Here is a 23,614-nt window from a genome sequence, read left to right as displayed (position 1 = left end):
AACAGATTAGAAGAATCAACAAATATGGATTGTCTGTGTCGCTACTGCCAGAAAAAATGTGAGGAAGTTACAATTTTAGACAATTTTATTCAATATGATGATTCCAGAAGTTTCCTGCAGTACTTCAAGAGTACAGAAAACTTTGTTAGATATGGAGGTTATGGAGTCCGAATATCTCATGCAAATTAAGAAAAAATGAGAAACCTTCACATTCACACAAATTTTGTAAATGTTCACAATTGTAATAATGGTACTATTAATATTCACAACACTCAATTTTCACAAATCGTTGTTAGACATTGTAGATGAAATAAAATATTAGAGGTATTAGTTTGTAGTTAAAATTCCATGAATATAGGGTATTTTGTATGGTATCAATTATTACTGCCAATAGGTGGTAAGTCGTCAAGGACAATTGATATCTTTTTGGTAATTGTTATTCACAAGTTGGAATTTCTAGAACCTTTGGTGACGTTCATACTGAATACACTGTTTACACCAACATTCAAAATTAAACTGTCTGACGCGCGTTTCGATAACCAAGTTATCGTCTTCAGAGATTGAAGGTAAACTAAATTTTCCCACCAATAAAACTTCCGCGAAAATTAATTTCCGACCCTTTGTTCCTATTCAAGCTACTTTTACCTTTAGCAATTTTAATGATTTCAAATTCAAACATTTATTATTAGATACATTTTTTAACAATTTTACATTATTAATATTTATGTCATGATTATGACTGGCAGCGTGATCGGCAATACTTGATTTTCCGGTCCGTCCATATTTTAAATGAGCTATGTGCTCTTTAAACCGGATATTTCTTAGTTTGCACGATATATTTTCCGTCCCAAACACTACAGCTCATTTCGTATATACCACTCTGTTTCAAATTTGGTATTTTATCCTTAAGATTGTCCAACAATTGTTTTAATGTGATATTGGATTTACAAACCAATTTAAAACCCACTCTGTTAAATATTCCTTCTAATCCTTTTGTATAAACAGGATTGAAAGGTATCAGAGTAAATTTTTTTTGTTATTCATGTTGGGTTTGGAAAAAAGTGGTTTCACATTTTTGGTTTCTTAAACTTATGATGATTAATTAAGCTATTTACAATTCCTCATAGCCCACTCTATAGTTTAGTAGTCAAGGAATGAATGTGAAGATTTCCGCCAAGGAGGTTTTCTCGTTGGAATTAATTTTCGTGGGAGAAGGTTTATTGGTGGGAAAATTTAGTATAAAACAGGTAAATCAAGTCATTAGTTCGTAGTTTACTTTCAGTCTCTCAGTTATCGAATCGCGCGTCACAGTGTAAATGTGAGTGTTGGTGTAAACCGTGTATTCAGTATAATTGTTACTCACGTCCTACAAAATAGTGTCAAAAGGGAGGAAGAGAAGGTTATATTAAAAATTACCTTATAAATTTTTTCACTTATCTCATTAATGACTAATTTGTTAGTTTTTTGTTTCCTGGGTGTCACAAAATCACGATCAATACTTTGATAGGAAATGCAAAACATTTCAAACTATACAAAGTCAGTAAAAAATGCATAAATTCAGTCTTTTAAAAATATTTAATCAACTATTTTTAAATTGCATCTCACAAAAAAGTAAATAAGATTCAAAAATAAAAAATGATTCATTACAAAATACAACCTAAACAGCTGTATTGTAGTACCATCGATCGATCATGATGTAACTAGGGAAATTGGTAACACTCGAAGGGATAAATTTAACTACTGAGGGTAAAAAAGTAGCTGGGGGAATAATGAGGCAAAAATAGTTATGTTCCTGCCATAAAACCTTTATACAAGTTGTAGTACTTCAGAGGAATCTAATCTTATTATTGACATTAAAGTTTCATTTATCCTAGCTTAGGTTGTTTTTTGCAATTCGAAAATTTCTACAAATAGCAGCACAACATCTGCTACTGTTTCACCTACTCCCATATCGTTTTTGCCCCAAAGAGACACTCTTTCCCCATATTAAACTGTTTTACCTCAAAAACCCTCAGTTAGTAATCTCAGTGTCTTCTAAGCTACTGATTTTACAAGTCAAGACCTATATCATAAAAATTATCTCATAACATATTTTATCATAAGTTAGTGACGCTATTCAGAAGTAACTTCGCTAATATACATTTAATTTGACAAACGCGTTAAATACAAAATATTTTTATCATTTATATAACTGTTAGTAAACCCGACTTTTTCATTGACTAACAACATATACAATATTGGAACCTTTTGTCTTATGATATAGTTATCACAAAGGTGAGTACTTGAATCACTTCATCAGGAAGAACATCATTGAAATGCAATGCCATATTGTGTAAAGAGTACAAGAGTTAACCAATTTGCCAGCTTTTATGGGAGTGTTCAATGTTTTAATAAACATCTAAATCTACCTTTTAGAATTCCATTTACATGTTCTATGGTAACTCCGACTCGTCTTAAATGTGTATTAAACCTTTCTTCATGAGGAAGTTGTCCTGGATATTGTGTTCATAACCAAGGTGACGAGAGATACCCTTCATCTCCAATTATATTATATTGCAAATATACTTGTTCTAAATGTAAATTTATGCTTGATATTTGCCACATTGGTGAATCGTGTACCGATCCAGGATATCTAGATTTTAATATTGATTATTTTTAAGTGAGCATTTACAATTATCTGAATATTTCTGTTGTAATATGGACCTATGGGATATAATAGATGATGGTTTGGTGGTGAAATAATGACTATATGAGTGCAGTCAATGCTCATAATCACTTCTGGAAATCCATACTGTTAAATCATTTGAATATTTCTATTAATAGTCCCTGGTGCTGTTGGAAATCTTACCCACCTATTTAATAAGACGTTATTCATAGCATTATAGACCTTCAATATACAACGACTAACACACGGTTGACTCATGGGGAAGTGAAACGTTGTTCCTGTATCCATTTGATAGCATCCATGTCCCAAGAAGTTCAGTCTGCATAAAATTTTTAAATGTTTGAGAATGCATGTAATTCTTGAACCGTTAAAACCTTAAAATGTTGAATTTGCTTCGTTGCTAAAAGTTAAATGTGGAAAATAAACCTAAAGATTATATACATTTAAAAATTTATTATTTGCCGTCGCCTTTTTTCGTGTCAATTTTGCAATAAAGTTTTTCTGGAGCAGCCTTTTAACCTTAAACTGTTATTGTGGTTAAATTATTCTATATTCTGACACCTTGTCTATATAAATAATAGTATAATCGCTGTAGGTTACATGTTCGACCAAAGTTTTGATACAAAGCCATTACAAAAAAAATACTATAGATTATATATATACATATATATACAATTTTGAGTATCAAAAGAAAGACACAATTTGCCAAAAGACGGAATTGGTATGAACAAAATGGTTTGATTCGCCAATCCAAAAGCCACCGATTTTCAGTTTCATACTGAATCAATTAATGTATTTCACAAAAATGTTTGATTCTACCTGACTACATATCAGTTGGAATGTCTGCAACATTCACAATTACATATCCGTCGTGCGTTTCAAATTATCATCTTTAAAAATCAAAGGTAAACTTCTGTTCCTGAAGACAATATCTTTAGTTATTACAACATACGTCAGACAGTGTAATTGTGATTGTTAGTTAATGTAGTGTATGACTACATGTCTCTTTTATCAATGAGCTCTGAATGTATATTGTCATATCAACCAATACTGTTTTGTTTACTGGATGAAATGTTTCAAAAATATTTGAGTGACTAACGAAACTGATTATGTATCTAAAAGTATACCGTTAACTTTAAGCTAGCTAATCGCTGTGATGAATTTTTCTTTAATCGAATTTACATCTTCTTTAGAAAGGTTTCGTAATGGTGGTCTGCATATACCTACATTAAAAGGAGCCAAAAAATTCATGGCCACTTTCATTGATGATACCCAAAAACCTGTAAAGTAATAATTTTTGAAATATAAATTTATATTTTAAAAAATTTCATAACTCACCATATTCTAGAATGGATGTTAAATTAAAAATCAATTCTTTTTGTAATCTTCTTGCTTCACTTGATTTTGAATGTTTCGAAGACTTCATAATACTTGTAACCAAATTCGGGTACAAATTACCCGTTGGTGTTATTGCAGCATCAAAACCGTTGGATATAGCTACTGATAAGTCCTAAAATAAATAGGAACCGGATCACTTCAAATAAATATTATGGAAATTATAGATAATAGAAAATTTCTTCAGCTATACTTGTATTTAAAATAAATATTTTGGAAAAAAGTACGTAAAGTACGTATTATAGACACACTGTCGAGTGCGTAAAGAAACATACGTTAAGCAGTACTATGTAAAAAACGTATTGTTGAGGTCTCCGTAGAGTTGACAAATTTAATAAAACAAATTTGTCTGTTGTTTTGTTAATGTCTTCTAATTTTGATTAAAATGTTCAAAATATTAATAAATATATATTATATAAGACGAACCACTATTCAAAAAAAAAATTTGATAAAATTTTCCCCAGTAGAAAAATATTGTACGCAATTCGTATGTAAAGGCCTTTTTTCGACTCATGTGATTTTCGCAGATTAATCTGTCAAAAAAAGGCTCATTTACATACTTGTTACATAAATACCTATTTTATAATCAATAAGCAACTTTTTGTCGTAGTGTGAGTATTTAATATTGGCTGCGCCCAAGGGTTTTAACCCTTTTGCTATAGTGAATGAAATAAGATGGTCGAGTGGATGTTATTTTTTATACTAGTAGTTTCTTAAAATGTTTTGAGCTTCAAATATTTGAATAAAAAAACATAAAAAACTAATATTCAAGCATATAGTTTTATTTTAAAAAAATTGGTCATATATTTATACAGGGTAATTAGGTAGCGTAATAAAGTTCAGTGTCTTCTTTGTCCTTCAAGATATAAATTTGAAAATTTGATGAATTATAGCCATCAATAGTCTTCACATTTTAAAATTATTCGCAATCTTACAGGGTGTTCCAGAATGCTATGGCATATTGGAGATAAATTTATTTTTAAATGAAACATCATATATTTTATTGGGTATTTGGAATTAGTTTGACTTTACTATTACAATAATTAATTTTTCATAAAATTCTGGAAAATTATTTATTTTGTCAATATCCACTGTATATACATTCAGGAAGCTGTGAGTAGTTGGAGAACTAAAATTTCGAAAATGGGAATTGAGATAGAGGATAACTCTATTTTTCGTAGACGACCAAGTTTTTATAGCTGGTGACGAGGACGATGAAGATTATACGCTGAGAAAGTTGGACGACGAATATGCAAAATGAGATTTGAATATAAATATATCAAACACAGAATATCTGCCTGTGGGAAGTACACGAGGAAATCCCGAACTGCAAATAAATAAGGTTAGACAATGTAGACAATTCAAATTCTGAACTCATTGCTGTGGTCAAAAAAATTAACCTAAACACAAAAATGACAATATACAAAGTCATAGCGGAACCTGTTTTAACATATGGTTGTGAGTGTTGGCACCTAACAGATAGACAGTAAAAAATATAGAGCCTATGGTAATGGACTACTTAAGAAGAATGAAGATATACAACGAAAAACAGGTCGACTATACAGACAGAGATTACAGACTAAGCAACTGCTCTAGTACGGACATGTGATGAGGATGGAGCAGAACAGGTGGCCGAAAAAAGCATGGATGTATCAACCACAGAATATATATATATATATATATATATATATATATATATATATATATATATATATATATATATATATATATTCATCGTGGTATCTGTTACAGGGTGAATCAAAATAGTAAAACATTATTTTACCTTCACCTAAAATTATATTTTGATTTTTCTGTGCAAAACAATGATTATGTACCTATATCTAATTATTTGACAATTAATTGTGAGTTGGCTATGATTTATTTGTCAGTTTTTGTTTTTGAACTAGTTCTTTAATACATTTCCCTTTGATGCTGCCTTTACACTGCCAAAATCTGCATCATTTAACAAGTATGAATAGCATGAAAATAAAAGCTTTGGTCTATGATTTGGATGTTAGCTTCATCATTTTGAATAAATCTCATAAATGCCAAACACATATTTCGGTTTTACCTTCCGCATGTATCGCTCTAAAATATATCATATTTTTTATTATTTTAAATATTTGTATTATGTATTAAGGAAAGTATTTCTTGCAAACTATGATGGATGATCTGTTGTTTGGTTTCAAATAATATTTATTTGAAGAAGATAGTTGTCCCGTTCTCTCTTGGTCTTTGCTTTGCTGGATCTTTATGTATCACACCACATAGGAATGTATTCAGTCTCTTAAAATCACCCATAATCCAAAACAATTCAAACAAAACCTTTTTACTGATGTTATGTTGTCATAACATATTATTTTACATGAAATACTCAGTAATTTTAACCTTCTTATGAAAAAACAGTACAGTGAATTCCTTTGAAACCTAATCCTATTGTTAAAAACAATTGTCCTAATTTATTAACTTACCGAATCAGTCCCAAAAAAAATTTTGTACTTTCCATTGCTTGCTTTTAATACTGCTACAGCATCATTTACATCATTTGATACGAACTCGATACCACAGAAAGTCGGAATACTTTCGGCATAATTAGTTATGAAGTCTATCATATTTACTAAAAAATAAAATAAGAAACATAGAATTGGATGGTTTTAGCATAAGGCTGTACATACATGTCAAATTATATTCCCAAATAAAAATTATTTTGTTCGATAAGCAGCATTTTGGTTTGAAAATGAAAAATAAAGTTATAATATTGGGTAGAAAAAATTTCATGGGTTATAAAACTATGAAGCATAAGTTTTTTACATACCAAGATGGTCCTAGAAGTACCTGGCCTGCCCTAGAAATGGCGGTAGTTGCTTGAAAAATATCACTATATTAGAAAGCACACAACCTATACAGCATATGTTTCAACTTTGAAGACGCTACGTTGTTTAGTATTTGTTTGGCAGCCATCAATAGGGAACGTTTTGAGTGAATTTGTTAACATAGAAAAAATTAGTCATCGTTATGAGGTACAATACTTTTATTTGAAAGGCATTAGCCCAACCAATATAAAAGTTGAGCTAAATTCTACTCTGGGTGAGATTGCTTCTTGGTTATCAATAGTAAAATATTGGGTAGCAGAGTTTAAACGAGGCCGTACGACCTGCGAAAACCAGCATCGCAGTGGTCGACCAAATGAGGTCACAACTCTAGAAATGTTGAAGAAAATCATAAAGCGATACTGGATGATCGTCGACTAAAAGTACGCGAGCTAGCAGACATGGTAGGCATTTAAAAAAGTGCGGTAGATCGCATATTAGCTGAAAATTTGGACATGAGAAAGCTTTGCGCAAGATGGGCGCCACATTTGCTCCCAATGGTACAAAAACGGCGTCATGAAGATGTTTCCATCGAGTGTTTGGCAATGTTTCATGAAACGTGGGTCCATCACTGCGAAACAAAAGAACAATCAAAATAGTGGATTGAAACGGGAGAATCGGATTCATAGAAAGCAAAGACCGTTCCATCTCCAGGCAAGGTCAAGGCGTCGGCTTTTTGGGATGTGCATGAAATAATTCTCATTGACTATTGTTTGAGCATTTAGTTTATCCTTTTAAGATAAAAATGTGTCAAGCAAACTGAACTATAGAAAGGAACAACTATCTTGAAAAAATAAAAATTTTTATCGGCGAGTATTATGCGAACTTTTTGCAACGTTTGAGCGAAGAGACCAAAAAGGCTGCATTTGGCTAAGAAGAACGTATTGTTTCATCAAAACAATACACCAGCTCACACAATCGTTATTGCAATGCCCAAAATTGAAGAATTAAAATTTGAATTGCTACCTCATGCACCTTTTACCCCAGATTTAGCTTCATCGGATTATTTTCGGTACCTAGACTTGGAAAAATGGCTAGGTGGTCAATGATTTTCCAACAATGAAGAGGTGATGTTGGCAATTAATGGCTATTTTAAGGAGTTTGACGATTCTTATCATAAAAATGGTATCGAACTTATTGAACATCGCTGGGAAAAGTGTATGGAGCTGAAAGGAGATTACGTTAAAAAATAAATATATTTTTTACAAATTTTTTGTTTTCTTTGTTGGGCCCGGTACGTCTGGGACCATCCTCGAATACCTTCTTATTGAGTTTGAAGAGGTGCGCCTGCTTTTTGAAAATGGTTGAGAACGATTATCATCAAGATGTTTCAATTAACATACGAATAACCACACTAATCTCAAGAAAGTTGTATCATGTATCATGTATCATGAACTACCTTGTTACCTACAGGTCAAAACCTACTCTACTTCTCACTATGTCAAAAAATTTCTGAGTATCAATTCGGATATAGAGTGAAAATCCACTAGGCAAAAAAAAATAGATTTCATCACACCTATTGTGAGATTCCTAATATACTCGTAGATTACTTTCATCAAATTTATTTTGCTTATGAAGTTTATTAGCCTGGAGAGTGAATCCTTCATGCCGGCTTCCTAAGCCTAGTACTAGAAACGCACGTTACCAAAAGCAAATAACAGTAGAGAATCAGGAGAGGATGGAAGTGTAGGAGAGCTCATCAAATACGATGGGGACAGAATAGAGAGAGCTATGCATGACATAATTAAGAAAGCATTGATAAATAACTGAGTTGGAGCATGGAATATGGTCCATTCATAGGCATTATACTTCCAAACATATCTTTAAAAAATGCAACATCCATTTTCAATGGTAGAATAAAGGAAGACACTAATGACAAAATCGGTTAACATCAGAGTAGCTATAGATCGGCAAAATTAACACCTTTTCAGTTATTTATGATTCAAGTAAATTTTAAAAAAGTGTTACATTTATAATATCGATTTTAACATAGTTTTCATTGACTTCAATCGAGTTATTGACAGTATATAGCATAGATGGAGTATGCAATGGAAGCCCAAGAAATGTTATAGCCATGTATGTATATTGGAGTACATGTCAAATATGGCCCAAAGATCTATTGTGTCCCCCCTTTCTTGATGCTATACTAGGGAACCCAATTTACAGCTGATCTGTTAATCTCACTCCTCTTAGAATTTTTAGAATGTGGAATAGCTGTAGCTGCCAAATATCTTTGTCTTCTATTTTATACGCACCCAGGTGTAGTGTTCTGAAGCTTCGTAGTGTTTCATACTTCGAGAGAATGTGAATAGGGGTTTCACTGCATTATCTGCTAAGTCTAGCGTCTTCAGGTCTCCATTGAGGCGACAGTGCCCCTGTTAGCATTCGAAGGTTCTTCTTACGTAAGCTGAAACATTCATCAGATCTTCGTTTGCTATAGTTTCCCAGTTGTCTGCCTCATCCCGTGTAGATTGTCCCTGTAAATGACCTCACCCCTATCTACCTTCTTATCCAATGCTTTCTCTTTAGCTCTGTAGCTAATATCACAGAAGGGTTCAGGCCTTATGAATGGTTTGTCTCCACATACTTCAGCGAGTCAGTCCATTCACTCCGATGTGTCCCAGAATGGATTGCCATGTAACTTTATTTGTCTATTACCAATGTTGGAGTAACACAAAGTGACTGCTTGTCTGGAACATTTTCTAATCGCACATAAAATAATAAAGTATTATTTTTACAAGGTCTACACAATTGCGTTGATGGATGTTGTTCTAATATTCCAGACCACTCACAGACCGTTTCTATTATATAAAGAATTGCGAGCAGTGAAAAAAATGTTCAGGTTGGTTTCAATAAGACTGCACCAGAATTATGAAATTATGAGCAGACATTTTGAGGATCTGGAGATAAATGTCAACATTTAAGGGAGTGGTAAGGTTGAAATACTGAACATACTGTTCACTACCACTACAGCAACACTCACAATTACACTGAAAGTAAACTGTTTACCTTCAGTCTCTGAAGACGATAACTTGGTTATCGAAACGCACGTCAGACAGTGTAATTATGAGTGTTGGTGTAGTGGTTGTGTAAACAGTATGTTCAGTATGGATATAACCAACGGTTCCCAAAAATTCCAGATTGGTTAAGTTTTAAATAGCTTTCTTAGTTTGTGAAAAACATAAGGAAAAATTTAAAAAAATATTTTGCCAATAAAATTTTATTTAAGAGCCAGTTAATTATGAGTAATGTCAAGATGAAAAGATGAATAAATAAAACAATCATCAGACCAATAATTACATATATCCGTAAAAGCTGGTCTCTAACCAAGGCACACAAAAAAAACAGAGCATTTTAAAGAAAAATAAGGATTTTTTGGCACATTAGGATAAACAAAACGAATTGGCACATACTATGAAATCAATGATATACTTAATGGAGAAAACATGGTAAAATTTATTATGTCGCAAAGGTTGATATGGTTTAACCATGTGCAAAGGATGGAGGAATATAGAATGCCCTATAAAATCGAGGAATATAGAATTACCTAAAAAATCTTAAATGCTAGGAAGAGGAAGAAACCAAGGTTGAAGATGATGTAAATACAATGGATGGAGACAATCATTCCGGGCTGTGGTGTCATTTGGTAAGGTAAGGTATCAAATAAATCGTTAAAAAATTCAAGTAAAAACCAATTTTCAATAAAATTAAATTATGAAGAAATCTAGAGAACTATACTTACAATCAACTGCTGTCATTTCCGGATTATGACTGTAAATGAGCGGAGTTTTAGGGGCGATATCACTGATAATTTTCAAATAATCCGCAAGTTCATCGTTGCAAGAGGGTCTATAATATAATTCGGGTATACAAAGAATCGAGTCAGCTCCTATCATTTCAGCATGTTTAGTCAATTCCTGGACATCGGGTAAAGGACAAGCACTTATTTGAACCATAACGTGCATATTTCGAGATCTAGTAGCACTTATCCATTCTTCAGCTACTAATTTTCTTTCAGTAACTGTCATTGACATTCCCTCACCTGCACAACCATTTACTAAAAATTTAGTTAATATGAACAAATAATGTAAACATATATATATATTTGTTGCTTTCCAATTTGTACACCCAATCGAGCACATAAACGCGCAATGCTTGTTCCAATGTGACTTTTGAAATCTGTGCCGAAAACACCATTTGTGGTGCCCTTTAAATACCAATTAAATATTTGGGCTTCATGAGTTTCAAATTGTAGAATTGAGGTTATGTAGTAATTTTTTAGATTTAAATTTGTGTATTTAAAATGTAATCACACCTTAAAACAATATTTGTTTTTCATTGGTATTTGTTTTTCATTTGTATAAATGTGATCGGGTGTACACTTATATTTATTTGGAAACCTCTGTCTTCGAGTTGTAACTTATATCCATATTAACATGCTTATAACTTCTAAACAGCTGAAGATAAACAAGTGCAATTTTTTCTAAAAGGTTCCATTTGTCCACTGGTTTTGAAGAACATTGTGTTATACTGGTGATATAAGTATAATGGTTTAAACTAGGTTGGCGACAAAGTAATGCTGTCATGCTGTCATGAGCTTTTTGTTGTTTTACAGCTTTGGATGTAGTTTGTGCTGGTTCATCGTGTTTGCTCTATAATCGTTTTCGAAATATGTTACTGTACAGAACCTATTTTCATCACCAGAGATGATTCTTTTCAAGAAAAGGTCAGTTTCATTTTGTTTAAGGTGCGCATCACAAATGTTGATTCTTTGTGTTAAAAGAATTTCTTTTAATTCCAAATACCCAAATATCAAGCTTCTTAACTAACCCAAGAGATACATGTAGCCTCTTCGCAACCTCTCAAACAGTTATATGACAATCCTCTTCAATTATGACTTTGATATTTGAGGGAAAAGACTCCAGAACGGAATTTTTTACTTCAATTCTGACCCGTGCGCTCTGTTAAGCAATCAGCACTATAAACCTCACATATTTCTTTGTGAGCCGCAGCAGCTTTCTTTTTTTTTATGGAAATAAAAAAAGTAAAATATGCCGAAAATGTTCGTTTCTATCCCACAACTAATAGCTTTAATAAAAATCAGGCATTACATGCTTTTAAAGTTACGTCAATCTGACCAGTATCACGTAACAAACGTAACAGCCCTCATTTAAATTATTTGTAGTTGTATTAGAATTTACAAAATATAGTTACAAATTTACTTAAATGATTTAGGTCTTATTTATCATGTATAACTTTTTCTTTTTTATGAATGTGAACCATTTCAAAAACTTCTCTTTTTCGTGTATTAGATTCCTCTCCAAGAATTTTTGAATCTTTATAATTTATGATTTTTTGATATTTCGTGGGCAGTTAATGCGGTTTTACTTATTTTATCGTAATAATGACCTTTTAGTCTATTTTCTAAATACTGAGATGTCTGTCCTATATACTGCTACTTATTTGAGATGTGAAAACTGAGGAAAAACTAAAAGATTAAAATTAAGGATACTCCATACCGTATTTAAATTTTTGAGGAAATAATATAGGAATAAGGTCACATATATACTAGAAATGCAATAACAGGCTTCACTATCTAATTATTTTGAAAAATATTGGCGAACTCACGCCAAATACTTTCTTGACATTTCTAGAAGAAAATATTTGGTATAAACTTGCATTTTTTTATAAATAAGTAGTATATGAAAGTGTGTAAAAAATATTATCGTTATTATTGTCTTCTATTATTAAATTTTTCATATGGAACTTACCTATTACACCTTTTATTCCACAACCAGACAGATATTCCGCATATTCAGCAATAGATCCTACTTTGAGTGATCTTAAAAAAAGAAAACAATAAAATCAGTATACATTTGAATAGTTAACTCACTGCTATATACCATTTGAGCAGTATTAAGTAAATAAAACAATACTAGCCCAGTCGGTGGAGGCAATTTTTCACCAAAGGAATAAGTTAAAAGCAAAAAGGTTAATTTTTTTAACAAGTACATACTTCGAATTATATTAATTGATTTAAGAGAAACTTCAGAGGTCTATCGATTTCCCAAAGTCGAAAATTTTTTTTTCCAGTTTGGAATGAAGATAGAAGAAAATAAAAAATACCACGTTGTATTGTATTATATTGTATGAAAAAGTCCCTTATACTTTTTTTGTAAAAGCTATAGTTTTCTTGGAAAAAATTCGTAAATCTATCAAGTCATTTTTCTAAAGCAAACAAGCTTATAAATACCTCCTGTGGGAGGTATTGTCCAAATTGAAAAATTTGGACAATTTTTCAGAAACATTTTCAAATAATTTTTTTGTTAATTATATATAGGCTATTTAAAAAAATCAATAAATATAAAAATTTCTTATACAGGGTGTTTCAAAAAAGGTGATCCCGTCTCTAGGATAGATAGAAAACTAGAAAATATTTGGGGTATTTTTTGGGTTTGCTCAGTAAAAAATGTTCGTAACGCCATCAATATTTAAGATAAAGGGCGGTGAAGAAAAAAAATATACACACATTTTACGATTTTGCCGCAACTACTGGCAACATTGTATTGAAATTTTATATGAATATGTTTTGAAAGATACATCCAATGAATTTGATTTTATGTCTGATTTTCATAGAGGGCGCTAGTTATACGGTTCGTACCAAGTAGTATTGAACATAACTTTTTCAATATTAGATTTATTAAGCAAAGTTTCAAGTGAACTTAAACATCATTTAATTTTACCCCAAAATGGTAATCTTGATAAAGCTCGATACTGTGTGCTGTTTTCGGAATATTTTGATTTGAAAATTATGAAGTAACTAACTGTGCCCGCGACTTTGTTCATGTAAATAAGGATTTATTTTTATAAACTCTTATCATTTATGTATTACCAATGATAAATAAAATCAATGTTTGATATAAACAGATCAATATATTAAACAAAAATTAAACTTACAAATCTCACAACATAATATATTTATATACATAAAAAAACAGTTATTTAATAAGTATTTACAATTACTCTTTGGACGTTAAGTTTGTCGGGATGTATACAAATAATTTAGTTGCTTCATTCACTCGGGAGAGAGCAACGCGTAGGGTCTACCCCTGTGCTTTGTTGATAGTCATTGCATAACAAAGACTAACCGGGAATTGGACTCGTTTGAAATGAAATGGAAAGTTGTTTGGAATGAAAGGGATTCTTGGTATAAATATCCGCTCGTCGGTGCCACATCCTGTCAAAATTTCCGCCTGGATCACTTTCGAGTGGTCTAAAACTCTCCTTGTATTTCGGGGCAATGGTCTAGAGCTCTCCTAGTATTTCAGGGATACAAGGAGAGTAACTTCTTTCAAAAACAATAACACGGTTATTGGTTCTTCTAGAACAATATGCTATGATTATCATGATATTGGTAGCAATCAATAAAACAATAAACCTCCCACATTAAATCGAAGTATATATATTTTTGACTGCGGTATAGATAACTAATTATTTTTCATCGATTATAACCATAGATAACCTTCAACATGAATGAACAAGATAAAATATAATTCAAATAAGAGCTAATTTTTTGACTCAACCCTACAGTAATTTAATACTTTTAAATTGACAAAAGTTTATTTTATCAGCTATCATTGTAAACCTGAAATATAATTTAGCACACTAAATACAATTTATTTGTGTCGTCGAACGAAACACAAAATAAAACCCTTGACAATTATGACAGTCTACCTTCATTTGTTACGCGAATTGAAAAAGTGCTATCTGTAGAAATTTGGTCGAATCAAGATGTACTGAATACACTATTTACACCAGCACTACACAACAATTATACTTACATCTGACGCACGTTTCGATAACCAAGTTATCGTCTTCAGACAGTGTAACTGTGAGTGTTGGTGTAGTGGTGTAAGATCTAATTTAACAAATAACAAGGTTTCAGAAATGTAATTATTATTGACTCAACGTCATAACTATCAATGAATGACAGTTTTCCATGGCAAACTCAGAGAAAATGCTATAATCGTGTAAAATTCAAAGTTAAATAATTATGGGTACTCAGCTATTGGGGTACTCGTAATATGAGAGATACAACAGTTTAAGTCTCAGAATCGCAATACATGATCATCAAATTGTTGTTAGTTTCATACTAAAGCTTCCAATAGCTCAGTGCCCATACTTATTTAACTTTGAAAAACAATACTATACTGATTAGATTGAATTATACTGGATTTTTGTGAAACGTTACAAGAAACGACGGCACTCAGTTCCAATTTTTTTAAATGTATATGTTTTATCGATTTACGCGACAAAAAATGTTCAATTCACATAATGCTTATTAATTAATAATAATAAGAAATAATGACTTTATCAATACTTTATACCAGCATCAGTTATTACTTCATAATTTTTAAATCAAAATATTCCTAAAAACGTACATAGCATCGAGTTTTATCAAAAGTACTTTTTTGGTGTAAAATTAAACGATGTTTGAGTTCACATGAAATTTTGCTTAATAAATCTAATATTGAAAAAGTTATGTTCAATACGAACCTCTACGACATAAAAACAAATTCATTGGAGGTATCAGCTTCCAAAACATATTCGTACAAAATTTACACAAGTTTTACAAGCTGAGGAACATACCAGTTGCCGCGTCGGCCGCACGTATCCACCCATTTGGAAATTATTCGGATAAATGTTTTGCTGTATTAAGTATTTTTAAATGCAAGGTCACATGGCATGGTCGCCACAGAATTTTGAAGGTTTTGAAAAATATTAAAGGAAAATGTAGTACGTTCTGATCAGCGCCTGATTGGTAGAAAATTTATCTTCCAACATGACAACAATCCCAAGCTTTCTTTGAAGCTGTGCAAAGACTATTTCAAAGAATTGAAAGGGAACAATGTGGTGAACATAATGATTTAGCCGTCATAGTCACCCGACCTCAACCCGATTGAGTTGTTGTGGGACAAATTGGACAGGAAAGTAAAAGTGCAGTGTCCTACTTCCACTTCACATCTTTGGAATATCCTGGAACCAATTTGTCGAAATTATTGTAGAGAATGCCAATTTTGTACATAGAAATAATAAAAGCAAAAGAGAGTTACATCGATGAATCGAAAATTTTATTTTTTGACCGGCAATTAATTAACTAATTTATTTAGATACACCATTTGGTTTATTTTTCACTATCCCCATTTGTTCACTATGACATCAAATTGACTCTCCTGTTGCTAGAAACTCGTTTATATACACTATCATCACTTTCTAAAATTTTAGGTTTTCAGGAAATATCTAATCTGCCGTAAACAAACAAAAAGTCCTTGTCTCTATAAAAACAGTAATAACAAGTGCAAACAGGCCAAAAAACAATATAAAGAAATAGCCGTCGAATAGCCGGCGCATTCACCAAACATATTGAAACAGGACCGGCCTCACAGTCTACATAATTTCATGAGTTCGTAATAATACTATATCAAAAACTATATGTACCAAGAACCTGGAATCGTTCAGATCTGTATTTTGGCTAAAATTTCGATTTTGAATTGAAATTTTGGAATTTTGATGATATTGAAATTAATTATAACCTACAGTAAATTTTACATATCATTTAGTAGAGATTTTCAAAATATAATAAAAGTTTTTGGTATATAAAACTACACTGTTACATTTGAGGATGGATTATATAAACTATACTCACAAATCATCCCGAAACATGTTAAAAACAGGTACACATAATCCTTTAAAAGACAATTTGACCTAAAAAATACATAAAGGTAACATATAACATAAGTTTACCAAGTAAAAGAAAAACTTTGACTTACTTTCCTTTCAGGTTGAGAATTATCATCTGGATCTATATAAACTTCTATAAATTCAGATGCCTGTAAAGTAAAACTTGAATGTAACATAAAATATTAGCTCAAGTAACAACGCTGATTTCTTTTTTTAAATTTCTTTTAAAATCTTATCATTATTCAATATTTCAATCAATCTAATATTTAACATAATTCGAATATTGTGGTTACACACCTCCATAGCTTCAGTGTTTATACCCTCATCATCATCGTCATCTTCTTCTTCTTCACTTTTAATTTCTCTTTTCAACTTCTTTTTCTTTTTTATAATTTCTGGTTCCTAAAATATGGATTTAAAATAATATCAAATTGCCGCTCAAAGAAATAAATCATGTTGATATTTGGTAGAATACTGGGTGATCAAATTAAAAAAAAGGTGTTGAGTTTGATATATTCATAGTAGTGTAGTGAGCGACCAAAGACTCTTAAGCACATAGGCCCCACTTGCATTTACCAAAAGTAAAAAGTCGATTTTCTTTGAGAAGGTTTAAATTGAACTTTTTGATGACATTAGACAAGCTGTGAGCTATCAGGTGTTTAGACTTGACCCTTTTGATATCATTATGCAAGCTGTGAGACGTGCCCAAGAGTTAGAAGCGCGCCTTTATGAGTACTGGGCACTCACAGATGATGTGATCTGCAGTTTCATCCTTTTCCATGCACCAGCGGCACTCCTGATCATCTGTGATGCCCAGATGCCAAGATATACTGCCTGAAGCTAAAATGACCTCTAATAGCATTTGATTCTTTGTTCATTGTAACAAATAAATCTCCAATTGAAGTCAGTTCATTTACAGCAGCTCACGTGTCTTTTACATCAAATCTGTTACAATACATTGATGAATAAAATTGATTCTTGCAAAGGTCTAACATGCTTCAAGATAGAATTTATTAGAATTATCTGTTTCTTATCTAGAAAAATCTCAAATTTTGTTCAAAACAAGTCAGAAGTACAATACAAAAAGTATATAAAAGTTTAATTTTATTGCTGGAGTAGATTTCATAACAATTATATGGTTAATGACAAAAATTGGTATTATTGGAATCAGGAAAAAATGTAGATGTGTGAAACCATTTTTTAAATAATATGGGGAGTCAATATTCTTGAAAATATTCTACTAGTATTTCCACAAACTGCAAACAAGTTAGTAGCAAGATGGAGTATCTGCTCACTTTTTGGAGAAAGTAGAAAATATTTTGATAACCATTTCCTGGGAAATGGATTGGTCTAAATGTGATTTTATAGCCGCCCTATTTACCAGATATTACCCACTTAGATTTCTTTATTTTTGATTACTTAAAAGACCTATTTTATGTCTAACTCCCCACTGACTTGAATGATAATTTAAATATTGAGAAAATGAGAAAAGCATGTCGAATCAAAAAGCAGAAAGCAGATTGCAGAAGCATGTACAAAAAAACATTAAAAAATGTGATATTTTACCAGTAGTTCCAAATAAATAATTTTGTTGGGATCGAGAGACTGGAAGTGATAGAAAAAGTAGAATAATCTTTATAATAAATATAAATGTTTGACTAGTTGAAGTTGTGCCAGATGACATAACCTGAGAATAGTTTCTATAACATCAAACTGTCAACACATTGAGAGACATACCTACATAAAAAGCAGAATATCTTCCACAAAGAATAGCAGAGGGCATTACGCCAAGTAGTTCAGAGCTCTCAAACTTCTGCCTGTGTGATATATACTATTCTTCTTTATATACGCTCAAAAATAAGTCTTGCATCTATTTTGAAGCAAAAAGTTAAAGATTTGTGCATTGGTAAAACTATACATAAGACCTCTGAACTACTCACCATGATCCATGATGCCCTTGACTACGCACATAATTCACAGCTCTCTTGTGCAGCTTTACCAATGCACAAATCTTTAAGTTTGTGCCACAAACTAGGCACAAAAAACTTGGATTTATGACTGAGGCATAAAGATTTTATTATATATAAAGATTCTAAATAAGCTATTACTAGCAAAATTAGGTAACTATATTTTCAAATTTCGATTGCTCAGTTTTTTTGTTGTAAAAAATGACAATGGCTCAGTAATGAATCTAGCTTCTTAAGTTAATTCCACAATTATGCATGGACAAAAGGATCTATGAGGAAATAGAAAATACCAAATGGATTTATGCTTACCTCAATTTTCTCACAAACATGATTATGTTTAGTATTCATAGCCACAATTTGTAGTGCTACACCGGAGTTTAATAATTTTATTCTGAAGTACGCTGGACATTCAGTTTTTGGACTGTAAAAGAAAGTGCCTTCTAACAATCTTTGGCAAGTATTAAGAATACAGAATATTTTGAAATTTGAATTAGATAACATTGCTACTAAGCTTGTGACTATGCAAAAAAATTGATTATAATTTAAAAAAAACTAAGTATATGGGCAATATATCAATATGATAAATGCCATTCCAATGGAGAACATTTAAAAAATACAGTTTGTTAAAAATTAGCGTTTCTAGTTTTCCTATATAATTTAAAAGAGGCGAGAAACTTGAGTCCCTTTATTATGATCTAAATTATGCAATTTTGTTTTCATTTAATCATATCTTGCTTGATGATATGAAAGTGTATCAATTTGAGTACTTTTGCAATAATTGTACTAATATTACTTAGAAAATTTGACCCTTAATTTCTTTTGTGAAGTTAAATTCATCCCCTCTGTCTAAAATATTACTGTAATGTGGCTACAAACATGGCTGTTATATTTTACCATAAAATGTATAATGCATTTTTTGTTAGAGGTGAAGGTGTTATCGTTAATGACTATATTAATAAGAACAAACATTTTAATTTTGGTTTTTTACTAAACTCATTAGTTTATTAGTTGCATTTTTTAATATAAAATCAAAGCAAATTTATTTTTCCCCCAATATCATAATCTATTAAAAATATATTTTTTAAACTGAATATGATCAATTACTTTATATCTGTTACAAAAATTGGGGTCATTTGTGACGCCATGATATCAGTTAGTGTGGATTAAATATCAGATTAACGATCATTTACACAAAAACCTTTATATACTTACATTCTGATTGTTCTCATTTTTCTTTTCCGATTTTGCTCTTTCAATTTTGTTGTACGACCATAAACACATATAAGTTTTAGTTCTGAATAAACAAAACTTTCTTTAGCTGTTGCAAATTCGTTTGTTATTAATCTCGAGTCTTTTGTGGTAAATTTTGTGTTGGTAGCTTCACAATATTCGTTTAATTTTTCCATTAATTCATTGTAACTTCTGAAACAAGATCCTATTTCAAAAGCTTCCATATTCATAAATTCAATAATTACTAATATTATATTTATGTTTCAGTATTATCTTCTGAAAAATACAAAATAAAATTTAGGTTATGTAGCTGCTGCTCTATTTCGCAAAGTGGTGGCCTAAAATTTACAAGCTATTCAGTTTCGTTTTTCACACATATAAAACCTGTTCGACTATAAACATATCTTGTACTTTGTGACTAATCCCATGGATATGTTTAGTAGTTAGATAAATAGAGAATTTTGAACTGTTATTCAGTATGAAATACGTTTTTAAACAAGTAATACTGTAATGATCTTCTGGCCGTATACTATATTTTAATTTTTCCACAAGTTTATATATTAAGGATGCCAGATATAATCCTATATATAAAAAAGAGGAAAACTAAAAGTTAACCTCAACACACGTGTCAATGTCAAAAGATTAAAAATTTTTTAATAAAAAAATTTTTCTTTAATGTTGTTAACAATGTTATATATTATATAGAAATGGCAACGACAAATCACGAACTTTTGTTTATTTCCATATTCCTGACTATAAATTTGATCGGAGAACTTGTCCAAATAGAAACATTTGCTCAAGTTCATTCAAATTCTAATATAACTAATAATTCAAGTTCTAAGAACACTGTGGCACAAAATGCTCAGCACGTAAATGAAAATAATAATATAGATGATAAACAGAAAAATTTGTTACCTGACAATGAAAGTAACAATTCAGATGTTGAATCCGGAGCTGTGATTAGAGGAATTTTAGTTTTTGTTGGAATAGGTTTAATATTTATTGTATATATAGCTTGTAAGACATACAGGTAATTTTTTTTATATAATTTGCTTATTTTAATATCAAGCAAAGACGGTAATTTTATATATTCAATAATAAACATCAAATTTTATGCATGTAGTTGCTGCCTAGATATAACTTTAGTGTATCTTGAAACTCGAACTATAATAAAATGAGCTAATGAGTTTGTAACGTTTTACTAAGGTGTAGTACAAAATATGTGTGGATATTTATCTAATGCAAATTTATATGAGGTTATTATATTAGGATAATCCTTTTTCTGTGTCCCCATGTAAATATTATTTTAATTGAAACAGGCGTGCTCCTTTTTTTCACAGCTTTAATGTACAAAGATTTCCTATAAGGGAAAGCAGGTTCTAAGATCTGATCCTGTATGCAATTCCAATTATAAATAAATGAAAGTACTTGATGAAGATTAAATAGAATATTTTGACTTGCGGCACTACTGTCAGTTAATGTTATATATACTTTGTCTACTAAAATTTTGGATTTGAAATCATGGTACCCTCAGAATATTTTAGTTGATTTTAACCAAATATACCCATTTAACATGGTTATTTAATTAGAGTTTATTTGTTTATATCGCAATTACAATGCGTAAACAAATAATGTTTCACTATATTAACAAATTTCAAAGTCAATCAATAAAGTGTATGAAATCTACAAACTTGTATATATAGTTTAGTTGGACAGTTGCTTAAAATTGGAATTATTAATTTGTTCAATGAGCAAAATGTGAATTGGGCAGTAACATTGAGTAATAAGAAAATGTGAGGAGTGTATATGGTACACTTTACATTATTTAGCAAGAAACTGGTAAACATCATTTGAGCCAAAAAGAGCTAATAGATTAGTGCAATCTACTCAAACATTGTCTAAAGGAACATAAAACAAGTTTCAACCAAATTACATACAAAAATTAAGAGCATCGACCAGTATCAATTTTGTAGATGAGCTTTCATATTGTCAAAAGATGTAGAATGAAAAAATGATATTCAGATTTAACCACGATTTTGTAAATGTGGTAATGAAGCTTGTTGCTTTTTTTCCAAACTCATTTATTTTTCCAGATGTTTAAAACATTCTAAATTATATGTACAATGAATGTAAAATCTGGAACGTTTTAAAACAATTGGTTTATAATAAATTCTCATTACTTTTTAGAAGGAACAAAATGCCAATTATAAAAAAATATGGTGTAAGAGGCCGTAAGTCAGATGTGGAAATGAAACCCTTACCACTCGATGATGATGAAGATGATGAAACTGTTTTCGATTTAGGAAATTTGAATAAACCATAAGTTCTATATCAACATTTTTTATATAATAAGCAAGTATCAAGTTTTGTTGTAATTTGAAATTTGACATAATTACTTCAATTACTTCAAATACATCCTGGAACTTGTTTTATTATAGTTAGGATTATCATTTTCATCTTTCTGGTACTTAGTACTAATGAACCTATCAATAATATACTTTTTTCACTAAAGCAGTTAGTATTAACCCGGCATCAGTAAGGTGATATTTTTTTATTATATGGGTACAGTGGCGTATGAGATTGTGTTTGTTTTGAATGTAGTGTTTGATATGATAAGAAGCAAAAATCATAGCTTTAAGATGTAGAAAGTGGAAACCAATAAGTAAATATGCTGAGCAGATATATAAAAATTTTTATTGTTCATTCATGACATGAGAAACATGTATCAAGTAATAATTGATCTTTCTAATAAAACAAGTGTTTTACATTTAACACAGTTGAATATTCCAATTAATTCAGAGATTTTTCTTTTTAAAATGACAGGAAGCCTCAAGTTCATTTGTCGAAGTTTGAAATGTTGAAGAACTAGATCTCTTCCCAATTTCATCAGAAATTTGCGTTGGTTCAAGGTTCCTTCTGAATTAAAACTTGTACAACTACAAAGGCGTTTATTGAAGCTGTATTCAAAAGTGAGAAAAATACTGACAAAGGCCTTCTACGACTATTATATGAAACATTGTAATTGCTGTAGAGCTCATCAATTACATCTATTTTATGTATACACTATCCTATAGCACGAGGGCCAATTAAAAAATGGGAAAGACATTCATAAAAGTTAACAATTGCACAATCAAAGTTGTGAAGTGCAAGTAAACAATTGTATATATAGATAAAGTGTAAATAATATAGGTACACACAAAAATGCAAAAAAAGTAGGTTTAACAATTCTAGAATTCCATGATAACTCTCCCAAATACGAATAATGAGAAAGTTCTTCTGGCTTCTTTGTACAGTCTTCTGTTAAATTATTTCCAGGAACATATATATTCTGTACACTATCATACTATCATCTTTATTAAACTGCAGTACAGTAATACCGCGGACTTAAGCGGTAGGTGGGACCGAGCGATTGCCGTGTAAGTCGGGGTTCAACTTTGCGTATAAATACATATAAAGTATGTTTAATCGGGACCAGAGTTCAAAGAAAACAATAATTTCGAAGAAAAATATTTAATAAAGTGTAAGATAATAAAACAATTTACATTGTTATAAATAGAAGAACCTAAACCGAAGTTATTTAGATGTCGAAGGTTTCATATATTCTAACAATGTTGCCTGAAGAGTTAAGTTTTTCTTCTTCTCACACAAAATTTCCTCGTAGCATACCAGTAATTTTTTTATTCCCCGTTTTGTAGTAGAAACGCGTTCTTCATTAGAATCTATTTTTTCTAAAATTTGTAACCCCT

General features: G+C 30.9%; 2 protein-coding genes across 4 annotated transcripts; one reads left to right on the top strand and one right to left on the bottom strand.

Annotated features, from left to right (window-relative positions):
• Positions 1 to 1,556: 1,556 nt before the first annotated feature.
• LOC130895964 (N-acetylneuraminate lyase-like) lies at positions 1,557 to 20,501 on the bottom strand. Of its 3 annotated transcripts, none has more exons than XR_009059508.1 (11): positions 19,851 to 20,194; positions 18,948 to 19,059; positions 16,969 to 17,073; positions 16,761 to 16,820; positions 16,637 to 16,695; positions 12,702 to 12,772; positions 10,673 to 10,987; positions 6,532 to 6,677; positions 4,004 to 4,175; positions 2,853 to 3,945; positions 1,557 to 2,632 (listed from the first exon to the last, which is right to left on the bottom strand). XR_009059508.1 is itself a non-coding variant. In XM_057803652.1 (11 exons), exons 2-11 carry the CDS (start codon positions 20,042 to 20,044, stop codon positions 3,806 to 3,808), a joined length of 1,374 nt encoding a protein of 457 aa, XP_057659635.1. In that variant the 5' UTR covers positions 20,045 to 20,060; positions 20,114 to 20,200; the 3' UTR covers positions 1,557 to 3,805. The 3 variants fall into 3 exon arrangements, 2 of the variants coding, with proteins under 2 accessions (XP_057659635.1, XP_057659634.1); XM_057803652.1 differs by having other exon boundaries at positions 1,557 to 3,945; positions 19,851 to 20,060; positions 20,114 to 20,200; XM_057803651.1 differs by having other exon boundaries at positions 1,557 to 3,945; positions 19,851 to 20,501.
• On the top strand, positions 20,489 to 23,375 carry LOC130895966 (uncharacterized). Its single transcript, XM_057803659.1, has 3 exons — positions 20,489 to 20,898; positions 22,056 to 22,220; positions 22,692 to 23,375. Exons 1-2 carry the CDS (start codon positions 20,576 to 20,578, stop codon positions 22,189 to 22,191), a joined length of 459 nt encoding a protein of 152 aa, XP_057659642.1. The 5' UTR covers positions 20,489 to 20,575; the 3' UTR covers positions 22,192 to 22,220; positions 22,692 to 23,375.
• The last annotated feature ends 239 nt before the right edge of the window (positions 23,376 to 23,614 follow it).

The sequence above is a fragment of the Diorhabda carinulata genome, chromosome 6 (assembly GCF_026250575.1).
Source record: "Diorhabda carinulata isolate Delta chromosome 6, icDioCari1.1, whole genome shotgun sequence".
Taxonomy (NCBI): domain Eukaryota; kingdom Metazoa; phylum Arthropoda; class Insecta; order Coleoptera; family Chrysomelidae; genus Diorhabda; species Diorhabda carinulata.
This window is presented reverse-complemented; position numbering and strand designations above follow the sequence as displayed.